At 40.9% G+C, this 13617-nt stretch overlaps 2 protein-coding genes across 2 annotated transcripts in view; one reads left to right on the plus strand and one right to left on the minus strand.

Moving 5' to 3' along the window:
• Positions 1–590: 590 nt before the first annotated feature.
• Positions 591–11628, minus strand: MMGT1 (membrane magnesium transporter 1). The gene is made up of 4 exons (XM_040468616.1): positions 11257–11628; positions 7345–7397; positions 5268–5371; positions 591–3670 (listed from the first exon to the last, which is right to left on the minus strand). The coding sequence occupies exons 1-4, from the start codon at positions 11333–11335 to the stop codon at positions 3511–3513; spliced, it is 396 nt and encodes a 131-aa protein (XP_040324550.1). The 5' UTR covers positions 11336–11628; the 3' UTR covers positions 591–3510.
• Positions 11629–12289: 661 nt separating this feature from the next.
• The window catches only part of SLC9A6 (solute carrier family 9 member A6), a 63473-nt gene continuing 62145 nt past the window's right edge, over positions 12290–13617 (plus strand). Inside the window, exon 1 of the mRNA XM_040468605.1 lies at positions 12290–12516. The gene's annotated coding sequence lies outside the window, so the exon portion shown is untranslated. The remainder of the gene's footprint in view (positions 12517–13617) is intronic.

Consider the following 13617-nt stretch of genomic DNA (forward strand, 5'->3'; position numbering starts at 1 on the left):
GGGCATTAGGCACGGGAGGGAAGGGGCAGGTTTTAATGTCATGCCTTTCTGTACAATCTGATTTGTTGTTTTTGCCATGTGCATATTAACTTCATACTTGATTTGTAGGTTATTTTGACATATCCCTAGGTAGAGTTGAATGCTGGTGGTGTTAGTTTTCAAAATACTCCAGAGAAGTGCCAAGTTTTACAAACCAGAACTTCCCCCTGGATTTTCATCAGACTCCCGATTGGCCACCTGACGCTTTAATCATAATGATGTCAAGTATAAAGTTATAACAAATTTGCAATGGGATGATTGGACACTGCTACTCACGGACTGAAATTCTTCTACTCCAAAGGGCATGTGATAATTTATAAATATAAGTGAGATTACACATTCTGTTTTGACTCTAAAAAAAAAAAAACACAAAATAGCCATTAGACTTTACATGTACAAGAAAAAGTGAAGTATCCATTGAATTTAGTAAAACAGCATCACACTGGAAAAAAAATACAGTCATAAAATTAGCTCTTACATTTTTCTGGGGACAGAGAAGCAGAAGAGAATGATATTTAAAAAACAAAACAAAAACAAAAACCACTACCAAAAACAGGGTGAGACAATCATTTATTTATTGGACAGGGCAAGGTCATTTAGAGAGAGGAAACATATCCAAAAGAAGGTGTTTAGCTTGGTGTTACAGGCATTGATGTTCACAACAAACAACACTACTCAATACATCATGGAAACAGGCCACATACAACCAGGAAGATGCTGTCATGTCACTCAAAAATAAGCCACGGTGCTTAGGAAACAATCATTAGGGAGTTAGCAGAGCATCATGGTCTCTAATCCGCCGATCTGCATTGTCTGTGGCTGGGACATTAGCCGATAGCATCTGGCTGGTTCCCTGGTTATTAAGAAGTGTCTTGCTATATTCTAGCGAGCCTTCCATATTGAGTACACGCTTCTGAATGTCTCTAAAATTGGCAGTCACCTGCAGGCTTAACTACACTACACATCACTACATTTTTGGACTACCCTAGGTAGTCATGGACGGTCTCAAAGTATTATAAATAAAATTCTGAATTTAATTCATTTAGCACTGTTACGATGCATCCAAATCAGCTTTAGTCCTATGGTACATACCTGAAAACGGAAACAGAAATTCATGGGAGGAAAGTAAAGAAGAAATTTGGGAAGCTCATCTGGCTTGAGGTATACACACCTGCTAACAAAGTTAGACGCACCTGAAAACTATGTCAATTATCTACCAAAATATTGGGCATGATTTTTACTTGGACTTTCCTGACTGGGCAGGCAAAGATTTCAATATCCATTCTAGAGCCTAGCCAAAATCTTGTCAATAGTAGTAGATCATGAGTGACTGATTACGAGGAAAACTATTCAGCCTAAAACTGACTAGAAAACGAGTAAGTGTCTGGCCCTCCCCAGTCACATCCACTGATTCTGCCAACCACTTCCTTCCACAGAAATCACAGTTCTCGGGAGGAGATGCTCCACGTGCAACAAAACTACACTCGAGGAGCCAGTCACTAAAAGACCAGACACTGTACGAATCCACTCGTATTAAATGACCAGAATAGGCAAATCTATAGAGGCAGAAAGCAGATTAGTGGTTGCCCGGGGCTGGGAGACACTGGGAGGTGGGGTGGGGTATGAGAGGTGCCTGCCAAAGGGTACAGGGTTTCTTTTGGGGGTGACACAAATGTTCTAAAACTCACTGTGGTGCTGATCATACAACTTTGTGAATATATTACAAAACCACTGAACCCTTTAAATGGCAGCATCGAAGGTATGTGAATATTAAAAAAGGAAGACAGCCCCCAAAAAGCAGAAAAGAGGCTCTTGCAAGTCAAGTCACACCTGAGGAAATGGTAGACAAGCCTGATATAAGGAGCTGCCTTCTCACACACTATTTTGATTTACATTATAACCACATTAACCCCTGAATTCCACTGTTCATTCATTTCTAAATTATTCTAGGCTATCAGCAGATTTCTAACTTTGTTCTCCTTAGAGAGCAGAGTCAGTGTTCCACAGACAGACTGGCTTGGCAAAACAAAACTATACGACAATAAAAACTCAACGACGAAATAATCTCGTGCTTTGGGGCTGTGTGTTACCAGGCAGAATAGAAGAGCCGAGGTTCATTTCTAATGGGAAAAATGCCACCAGGCATAAGGGCACCTTACGACTCTTGCCTAAAGCATATTTCCTTTTCAAATCTGCACAGTTATTCCCTTTGCACCTACATGATTCAACAAAAGCAATGTTTTCATACCTGCACAGTTCAACAAAAGCAACCTTCTCTACAAAAGAATGTGACGCTCCCTGCAGATCAAAGAGCTAGCCAAATTTCCCTGAACCTAAAATTACTGTTTCTAAACAAAAAAAACCAAAGTCTCCTCTGTACCCTCATCCTTACCTTCAGCAGCACACAATGAAGATGGAAAACTCTAAGCCTGCTATAAATCCGAAGCCATAAAACAACTTCTTAAATGACCTTGTTTTTCATTAAAGGTATTAGTTCCAAATATTTAAAACACATTTGTCCCGAGGCCTTGGAAGTTGACCTCTGATGAGAACTTTCCTTTAGTTTTACTAATTCACTAGTTTAGTATGCAGTAAAATAACAGGGTCTTCGAAGAAGTTAAACAGGCTAATGACCAGTCATGGGCTTTCTTCTGTGATTACTATTCTTCTGCAGACAGGATAATTAATGAAACCATGAGCAGTCTTTTTGGTCTGTCTGCAGCTATCCTTAAACTACATAATCGGTTAGGGAAATTTCCGACAGATAAGTGAAGAGAACACAAGTAGCTTTACGGCAAGTTGAATTTGTTAAACCTACTTATGACAAAGAATTTCGGACACAAGAATCGCTCACTGCACACAGAACCCCAGAGAAGTGATGGCACAAGACAGCTGACGTGGGAAGGTATACGGGAGTGGGGCGGGGTGAGAGGTCGTGAGAAATTAAAAACTGGCATGTATCTGCTGGAGCAGAGCCACTGTTTAGGGGGCGTCAGAAAAACTGCTAAGTCACCATTTCGGTCTCTTTAGAGAAGTCCATTTGTTGTTAAGAACCAAAGACCTTTCTACTATCATTCGTGCTGCAAAATGCAGTAGTCACATTATTGCCAAAAGGATCCCAAAAACTGAAGTGCAAAAGAAGAGAAATCTAAGAAAATAAATAGTTACAAAATCATCGACATTTTTCAAAGAAATGTGTTCAAAACAGTGATTTTTACAAAAGATAGGAATTTCTTTTAAGTGGAAAAAGGAATTCTCTCTATGAAAGCTCAAAGACTCATTTCACAGATAACTTATACTCCATTAATGATTTGATTAACAGTGTACAAACAAGGGCCATAGACTCTTTTCAATTAGGTCTGAAAAATCAATATAATATAAATACTGATGATGGGGGGGGGAGCGTTTTATACCCCAAACTCCAATATTCCAGCTCTGTGTCCTGTCCTGTTATTATAATCTGTAAAAATCTTAACGACGCAGTGATTCAAGTTTTCGTAACTTCAATGATGTATTAGAGGACAATGCATCTTGATTTGAAGAGTTTGTTGTATCCGAAGGCCGGAACAGCACTCGACCACGATGATTAAATACATAAAATGATGGGTGATTCCTTAATGTGTCAAATGTCCTTAAAAGAAAAAACAAAGAGCATCCACTTTAGATAAACCTATCAAAAAGCCTATTTGAAAACAAGCAGGTTTCTAATGAATTATGAATTTGCTCTTAACTAAGTTTAAATTCGTGAAATCAGGCTATAAACAGGCTATAATCATACTGTGTTTCATTTCTTTTTCCTGCGCAAGGAAAATAAGAAGTCTGGGAAATTTGTCTTTCAGCCGTTCCTTTCTATGAATAATAGCACGAATCATCGCTCAACTGTAATCACATCTATAAATCTTACACTAGCTAGCCAAGCCAAAAAATTTTTTAAAAACCAGTACACAGATTTTACCTTTGATTATTTTCATTTGGCCCTCACTACTCAAGCAATACGACCATTTCACAGATCTGTTTCCAAGAATCTTTCAAGTACAACAAAAAGCTCCTTTTGGCCCTTCTGTACCTTCTGTTGTCCAAACTCATACATTTTGCTACCACCTACTAAATTTATATATTTTGCTACCACCTACTTAATGCCATTCTGTTTTACTTCTTTCCTGGACCTCTGCCTGCAATTCTTGGTAGACTCTTTGTAAGAACTACAGTGGGTGGTGATAGTAGAGTATCCTTTCTATTTTCTCAACAAGATATATATATATATATATAGTCTAAAAAAGTTCACAAACACCTAAGTGTATGGCTTTTAGTATTGGTTTGTTTAAACATTATTTTCCTGGAGAAAGAAGGACTCTGCCTCGATAAAAATTCACATCTCAAAGTCAGCCCACCTAAAAATCCAAGCATACTCCCACGTAAAACAGGAAGCCTGAGATGTGACTATTTAAAATGTAAATTGAAAAGTAAAAGTAACAAGGGGGTGGGTTTCCTCTAACAAATAAATGCTCACTGTGAATCCTTCTGAGGACACATTGGAAAGGGTTAAAATTTCCAGGTTCAAGAAGGTGGGTGAAGTCCAGAGATGGAACTGAACAAAGGTACAAGGATAATTTCATGACAGTAAGAAATATGGAAAAGAAAAAGCAAGCAAAGCTCAAGGAAATAGCTTAGAAGGACAGGAGAAAAAAGAAAGCAAAATAACAAATATACTGTAGTCCAGGAAGAGGAAAGGGCCAGAGAGCAGAGTCTACGTCACAGACTAGGTTCAAGTGGTAGAGGAAACAGAAAACCCCTATTCTTCCAAAGACTGAGCTGGAACAAGTGGATAAAGAGAGTGGGGGGAGGAAGGAAGGAAGGAAGGAAGGAAAGAAGGGAAGGAAAGAAAGGGAAGGAAAGAAAGGGAAGGAAAAAGAGGAAGGATGAAAGGAAACAATTTCTGAGGGGATATCTTCCTATACGTCTATTTCTTTCCATCCGTCGAACCAATAAATAATTTTAAGCAAATATAACACATCTTAGTCTACTGTCAATAATCTGTCATACGACTTCCATTTTTCCATCTCATCAAACACTGCCTCGGTATTTTCACCTCACTACTCAAACGAGCTGCATAATCAAAATGTAAAAACAAAACCAACTTTTATGTACCAGAAAACATACATTTTAAATTATGTAAATGAAGCAAAACCCCTATGAAACTAAATGCCTATGAAAAGGGAAGGACTTACTTATTTTTTAGTTCTGAAGTGGCATCCATGTCTTTAAACTCCCCTGCAATATGAACTATACCATAACAGGTAACTGCAAAGGCCAGAAGTGTCTGAAGAACTATCTGTGAGTATAAAGATTGAGATTATCAAATAACATACAAATATTATCATAAAACTTTGCCATTTTCTCTCCATCTCTTTTTAGCCTCTGACAAGTATTTCTCCCAGGTCCTACCAAGGAATCAATTCTCCCTTTAAATAATTTGAACTCAGACACACCAAAATCTTCTATACATTCTGTGGATTGGCTGCAAAGATACTTCTGGGTCTTCTCAAATAGCAAACAGGTACTGAGCCATTCAGAACTCAGTTATCAACGGTTACCTGCTTCCAAGAGCAGCTAAGAATTTTTAAATGTATTATGGTTAAATATCATTGAGTATAAAAAGAACACCCCTGACCCACCACCCAGCTTAAGAAATAAACCTACCAGTACCTTTCAAGTCCCACATGTCCCTCTCCAGTTATATCCTTCACCCTTCCCTCCAGGTGAACTATTGTACTGAACTGTAGATTAACCAGTTTTTGAGGCTTTTCTCTATAATTTTACCAGCTATGTATGTACCTCTAAAATGTATATTGCTTCCTTTTTTCCCATTTTTGGACTTTCTTGTGAGATTCACCCCTATTGTAGTATATGTATCCTTGTAGTCCATTCATTCTCATCATGTTTTATATTATATGAATATTCCAAAAGTTATTCATTCCACTGCTGATGGCTACGGGGGCTGTTTCCTGTGTGTTACTGTTAAAATGTCAGTATGGATATCCTGGTGTATGTCTCCTGGTACATGGGAGTAGAACCACTGGGGGAGAGTATACACACGTTCAACTTTATTAGGTAATACCAAAATGTTTTCCAAAGTGGTTGTGCAAGCAGAAACTTGCAATGTTTGATATTAACCAACATGGGATTACAGGCACATTTGATTTTCTTGATTGTGATTTTTCTGTATTTTCCAAACTTCCCAAGTTGTAAACAGCAGCAAGGTATTTTAAAAAGATATAAATGAATACATGTGTCGTGGAGGGGGAGGGTTAATCCACCACAATGCAAAGGTGATAGGAGAGTGAGTTAATAGTCTCATCTATCAAAACTTTCATTACAGACAACTAAAGTCAAAATTAGCCACAAGCTATTACTCTTAACTTTCTAAATTAAAACTCCTATCACATGTTATACCAATTTACATTCCCCCACCAGTGTACCGAGACCTATTTCATACAATGTAATCACAGGCACCATTAACAAGAATGTGGTAAATCAATGACTTATCATGAAATTATGTCACAATAAACTGTTAAGTAATAAAAAGCTAATTATAAAACCATACATATATACACAGAGATAATAACTTTTTAAAAGAAAAACTGTTTTGATTAGGTAAAACTGTACATATGTAAGTAAAGATAATACTGTTTGTGCACAGGAAGAGGGCTGAACCACTGACATACTCCGAACTGTTGGGAGTAGAAGCAGAATTGCTGACCAGTGGGGTCACTTCTCTTTTATTGTACACGGTTGGTTTTACTTTTTACACATACTGTTTGATTCTGTTACAAAGAAGTTACTAGTGTGTCATTTACAATCCTTTAAAGATAAAAAGGGTGAGTGAAACTAATGTAACATTTTAGCTTAAAAAAAACCAACAACACGTGTGTTTGTTTTTATTTACTTTTACCGCCTACATATATGTCCCTAAACAATGTTACTTTTTCTTGTTCTTAAACTTTACATAAAAAGGAACTTTGCTAAAAAATGAAGCCAAATAATCAACTTTTTAAGTTCGTCTCAGACTACGAACGAAGAAACTTCAAGAATGACTATTTAAACTACAGTTCTAGAAACCAAACACAGAAATCTTTTGTTTCCAAATCTTCGGGTTTTACAATGAGTGACAAAAAGTAAAGTAGAGAACAGATGTTATTTCATGTCTGGAAAATTTTATGAGAATAAAAACCAGTAAAAAATTATTATAAGCTATGTGGCTAATTTTTAAAATATATTTTAACGGAATATAAATGACCAACTTACATCTATTGGCAGTGATTCATCTTCCTTTTCTGTTAATCGCATATAAGAACGATCTATAAACCAGAAGCATACCATTAAGGAAATTGTAGCCCATTTTTCTTTCTTAAAATGCAAGCAAATCAATACACCAAAGAAGCGGCTGACTTATATGCTACATAAAGCAACGCTAATCCCGGATTCCTCAAAAACCTCTATCTTCTAAGGCAGTCAGCCTGATCTTGAACTATTTTATTTTCATCATGACCTGCTTTGTCACCTTATAAAACACAGAAAGAGTGAAAGGTGAGCAAGTACAAGGAAGAAATACCTAAAACCACATTTTTTTCTTTCTTTCTTTCAGTGCTATAGGAAAACTAGAATCCTCTGAAACTGTTTCTTTCGCTAACGGGTCAAAGAAATCACAATTATTTAAAAACGAATAAGCCTACAGAAAATCTCAACTCTGAAGTAGCACCACCATCACATAGTATGGACCAAGTAATACCGGTATGGATATGTTTTTCTCCTGCCAGAATATGTTGGAGCAGTGGGAGAACAGGTGAAATTCCAGGATGTCAATTTCTGCCTCTCCGATTAAATTACAATTCCGCTGCTGCCTTAGCCTCAGGAAGCAGCAAGGTAGGAAAGAAAAGCATCAGGATTTGGAAGCTGATAAGCCTGGATCATAACACCAGCTCCTCAACTTACTGTCATTGAGTTTATCTCATTCAACCCGAAGACATCCATCACCATGAGTTGTAACATGTATCTCAATTTCAGAATGTTAGAATGAAGGACTTGGAAGGGGATGTGTGTCTGAGTGTCAAAGAAATACAGTATCTATTTTTCAACTGCCCATGTTTCTGCAACAGTAAAATGGGGATAATGTGAAGATTAAGTAAGATACATGATAGCCATTCTGCCGTAACAAAGCTCATTGCAGCAAAGATGGGCATTGCTACAGTACAATAGTTTGCTGTCCGCTGCTACCGTCTGACAGGACACAATTAGCTTCCAAGGTAAATATTAGTCTTTTTGCAACATAAGCATTATAAAGAGGCCCCACTGCAGTGACAAATGCCACAAGGCATTCTCATCTCACCGGAAACACGAGTCTCTAACTCTAGAAGAATCTTGCACAAGCCCTATTTAATAATGTGCTGTGGACTAAAAAACCCAAACTGCTGTCAGGGAACACGTAGTGACTCTTAAAAGAGTGCACTTAGAGACATTTCTCAAGTTTTATCTTATGGGTTTAACATAAGGACCGGTGTAAAAGAAACATCCAGCCAATACCAAAAATAGGTTTGGCTAGCTTCCTACTGTCAGTTCGATTCCCAGCCAGCCTTCTTCTTTGCATGAAGGCTAATCTGACTCTAACACTACCTTTAACCAGGCATTTCCTCATTTGTAAAATGAAGGAGTCAGACTTACTTCCATGATCTCCTCGCTCTAGAACTCTTAAAATTCCAACGCCAAAGCCAACTGTACAGAATGACGCAGAACTCAACAGTACCCTAATCTCGTCTACAGTAGCGCTTCTCAAAGGACTGTACAACCAAATCATCTGAGGATCTTATTAAAATGCAGATTAGGATTCACTAAACTCTGGGGCAGGGCCTGAGTTTCTGCCTTTCTAGCAAGCTCCCAGGTGATTCCCTCGAGGCTGGTCTGTTAAACACACTTGGGCAGCAAGGCTCTGAGATATGTTCCTTAACCTCCTTGTCCCTCACCTCCCACCCCCGGACCATCTCCAAGCATCCTTATGTACTTTTAGCATAGCATCTATATTACTTTATTGTGATTATTTATTGATCCATTTGTTTCCCCACTTGACTTTGAACTTCCCCAGGGCATCATTGTACCTCTAGCACCTAAGCACAGAGCAATTTCAACCAATTACATGAAACTGAATTTCATAAAGTGGTGCAGCACATAGGCTCTAGAGCCAAACTGCTTGTCTTTGAATCCTGGCCCCGCCATGTATCATCTCTGTCAGTTTCTGCAAGTTTCCTAGCTATGTTCGTCTCAACTTCTTCATCTTTCAAAAGAAATCATAACAACAGCTACCTCCCCCACAGAGCTTTCGGTAGGACTGAATTATATAATACACATAAAGTGCTTAGTTCAGTGCCTGGCACATGGTAAGCACGTAATGAATGTTAGCTGTTATTATTGTTATCATTAAAGATTGGAGCTTTGGATAAGCTGTCGCAGAATAGAGAAGACTGGGGAAACAAGACAACCAAATGTAATGTGATACCCTGGATTGATTCCTGGAATAGAAGACCTTATTGGAAAAACTTGTAAAATCCAAATAAAAGCTAGACTTCAGTTAACAGTAATATGCCAGCGTCAGTCTCTCAGTTGTGACAATATGCCACGGTAACAGAAGATGTTACCAATGTGGGAAACTGGGCGAGGGGTATACGGTAACTCTGCACTACCTTTGAAACTTTTCTGCAAATCTAAAATTTCAAAATGAAAATGTACGTAAAAAATAAAGCTGAATTTCCGTCAGACAAATGTCATGTCATAAACACATGCATGAAAAAAGTAGTGAAAATAGCTCGGTCATTTTAACTGTGTGTAATAAACAGAACAAAAGATTTTATCTTGAAAAAAAATTAAAGCTTTGAAGGAATTCACATTTCACTTTCGACTTTACTCCTGAAGATGGGAAGTAATCTAGCAAACGAATAAAGTTCAACTTTAAATTCACTTCATTTAACAAATGTATTGAGTACCTACTGTGGAGAGGATTATGCTAGGCAGACAGATCATAGCAATGGATTAAATGAGCTGCCCACGTGCGCTAGGACAGAGGTTAGCAAACTTTTCCCGTGAAGAGTCAAATAATAAATATTTTAGGCTTTGCAGGCCACACTGTCTGTGTCAACATCTCAACTCCCCACTTAGAAAGCAGCCAGGCAACACCTAAATGAATGGGTGTGGCTGTCTGCCAGTAAAACTTTATCGATGGAGACTGAAACTTAGATTTTTTTTATTCTTTATAACTGTCACGGATCATAAAATGATATTCTTTTGCTTTTTCCCCCAACAAATTAAAAAATGTGAAACTATGTGTAGCTGACTACAAAAACAGGAGAGAGGCTGCATTTGGCCCACCTGCCAGAGTTTGCTGACCCCTGGTCTAGAAGAAAGACCTAAAAACGGATCCGCTGTCTAAAGACTGCACTACCTCGTCTGTTGGCCTTCCAAGTTTCTTCTCCACGATACAACCGTATTGGTATGTTAAAGTACTTTTACTTGTTTGCTTTTAAATTTCCCAACCACTCTGTGACCCAGGAAAGGCAAGAATTAAAATCCACCTCTGTGAAAGCTCACAGAAGGGACATGACTTGCCCAAGGTCATACAGATTTAGTGGTAAAGCAAGTTTTTCGGAACCAGCCCTCCAGACTCCCGATCCAGTGCCCTTTCTCCTGCAACACAGTGCCCCCACAAGGCAAACGGTCATTTAACTTCTCAGTCTCCGCCTGGACAGCCCAGGAGCGCCCAAGATGCTGTCCACCTAGCTGTCATGGGACCATGAGCACCAGAGGTCCTCAAGCCGACACTTAGCCTGCTCAGCCCCACGCTGGATCTGACATCACTCGTCCCGGATTCCGGGCCAACTCCCTCTATGGCCACCCTGCAGCCCCACGGCCTCCCTCTTTGCCCACCCTGCAGCCAGCTCAGAGCCCTCTCCCAGGCACCCCCTTCCCCTTCCATCCCTGCTGCAATTTCAGGTGCCCGTCTCTTCAAACTCAAGCCCCGCGCCGCTTCTCGGAGTCACCCCCAACTCTAAGGGCTCAAATGACCATCCCCGGGAAACTCGGTCCGACACTCCCCCAGCGTGCGCCCACACACCGCCCCCGGAGTCCCGCACAGGAGCGGCCGCGGTCTCGCCCCCACCCCACCCCGGCACTTACGCTGAGCTGCGGAAAAGGCCGCGTGGGCTAGGGCAAAGAGGCCGACGCCCACCAGCCCCTTCCATAGCGACGGCGCCATGATTCCGGAGGAGCGGCAGCCCAACAAAAGAGGCGAAGGGCGGCGGAGCTGTTCCTTCTTCCACGGGCGGGTGTCCGCGCAGCGCAGACAGATGACGTCACCGAACCCCTGGGCGCGAAATGCCTTAGAGGTGGAAAAACCAAAGAGCCGTGAGAAAGCGGAAGCAGGAATGCCGGGAAGGAGGGGAAAGCGACACGGAATAAGGTCCGCGAGTGACCACGAGCCGAGCCTGCGCCGCGCGGCCTCTCCGCGAGGGGCAGCGCTGAGCTGAGAGCCTTGCAGAAAGAAGCGAAAGCGGATCAATGGAGAAGCGGAACGGAAGGGCGCCAGCAAATGAGCGTGGGCCGCGGGGCAAGGGGCGGGGCCTGCGGAGATGCCGGGGTGGGGCTTGAGGGGCGGGGCGGCGAGAGGGCCGGAGGGGGAGGTTCAAGGCGGCCCCGGGTCTCTACTCCTGGCAGGGGGGTTTGTTTGTTTGCTTTGCCTTTTCGCTCCAGAAGTCTCATGTGTTTTCTGACGGCCGGTCCAGTGCTTCAGCCTTCTGGGAGCCGACACTGCTGAAGGAGGCAGAAAGGGAAGCGGCGGCGGGGTTGGGGCGGGGGGGGGGGGTATAGAGGAGGAAAATTCCGGGATTTGGAGCCCCAAACACTTGGCATGCGTGGGATGCTCCGTAAAAGTTAGTTCCTTTCCCCTTACCTTCAGAAGGGCTTGAAGGAAGATTCACGCCCCAGGGGGTATGGTGCCATGGGAGAATTTTGTTCTGGAGGGAGCCAGTTTACGTTAGGTTGCAATGAAAGGGCGCGAACGACGCCGGCCCATTTTCTCTCTCTCTGATCAGAAAAAAAAAAAAAAAAAGTATACTCTCCTTTCTTGATTTGTCTTTGTGTCCATCCCCTAAAATGTAGACATTCATTAGTGAAGTTCTTCCCTGGAATTCTTTCCACCCTGCTCTTCTTTGGCGAGCTCACCTATTCATTCCCACCGCTTCGACCACAGGGATTCCAAAGCGACGTCTCGATCTCAGACGTCTCTCCTTCGCTCCAGATCTGCATTTCCAGACCCGCTAATCATTTATTTCTGTGCCGCGGCACTTCAAACTTAATGTGGCCGAAACGGAATTCATTCTCAGCTCCTCCAGTGCCCCCTGACTGATTGGCACAGCGTTGTAAGCTGCACATTAGGAGGTAAATGCCCTCTGCCCTGTCAGGATTCCACGTTTTGCTAACTGACGTGTGCTCGAAGATCCCTATCCTGGCCACCCCCTTTAAATTTGCAATCTCCCATTCCTGTTCCCCGTAGCCTACTCTATTTCTATATCACCTTTTGAAATATTCTATAATTTACCTGTTTATGATGTTTGTTGTGTTGTTTTTGTTCATTGTCTCTCTTCCCACACTGGAACGTAAGTTTGGAGAGAACAGAGATTTCTGTCCATGCCTGAAACATTGCCTGTCACATGCAGTAGGCATTCAACCAATGTTTGCTGAATGAATTATGGGAAAGAAGTGGGGAGTGACGTATCCTTGTTTGAAAGGATCTCTATAAAGAGTCCTTCCATTATTTTGGATTGGGTTCAAAAATCCCTGTGGACTTGTATGCCCTCTTAAATTTTGATAACTCTTTGATTGATGATGAACATTTTCTTATATACTTGAGCTTCCCCAAAGCTGAAAACAAAATTAGAAAATAAGGAAGGCATCCAAGAGCCTTCAGATTTCCTAAACTTTATGTGTTTTGTCCTCGATCCCATTTTCCAAACCCTTAATTATGGTCATTATTTTTCTCTGGGCCTGCTCCAATTTTTTCACCTCTAAGCCAAGATTTGACACAGTACTCGATCAATATCAAGTACAGTATAATGTATTCCTTACAAATGTAGGTGTATTTATAAACCTCACAATCGGGAAGAACAAGGAAATAATCTTTCTGTACTGATTTGAAAGTGCTTCCTTCCGCCCCGGGAGGTAGCAAGATAGAAAAGGTAAAGACCAAAAAAAAAAAAAAAAAAAAAAAAAAAAAGAACTTGGTTTTAGCTTTGACAATGGTCAAATTGAAATTAGCCTTTTCAGGCACCTTACTAAATTGTCTCTGCTAATATTAATTTATCTGAAGTAGAAAAATTATTAGGAGGTTTCTGAAGAGAGCTTAGATCTGGTTCCTTTCTTTTCTTAATGTTTATTTATTTTTTAGAGAGAGGGAGACAGAGCGTGAGTGGAGGAGGGGCATTGAGAGAGAGAGACACAGAATCTGAAGCAGGCCCCAGGCTCCGAGCTGTCAGCACAGAG

This window comes from Herpailurus yagouaroundi, unplaced genomic scaffold, assembly GCF_014898765.1.
Source record: "Herpailurus yagouaroundi ecotype Mexico unplaced genomic scaffold, PumYag 67702, whole genome shotgun sequence".
Classification (NCBI taxonomy): domain Eukaryota; kingdom Metazoa; phylum Chordata; class Mammalia; order Carnivora; family Felidae; genus Herpailurus; species Herpailurus yagouaroundi.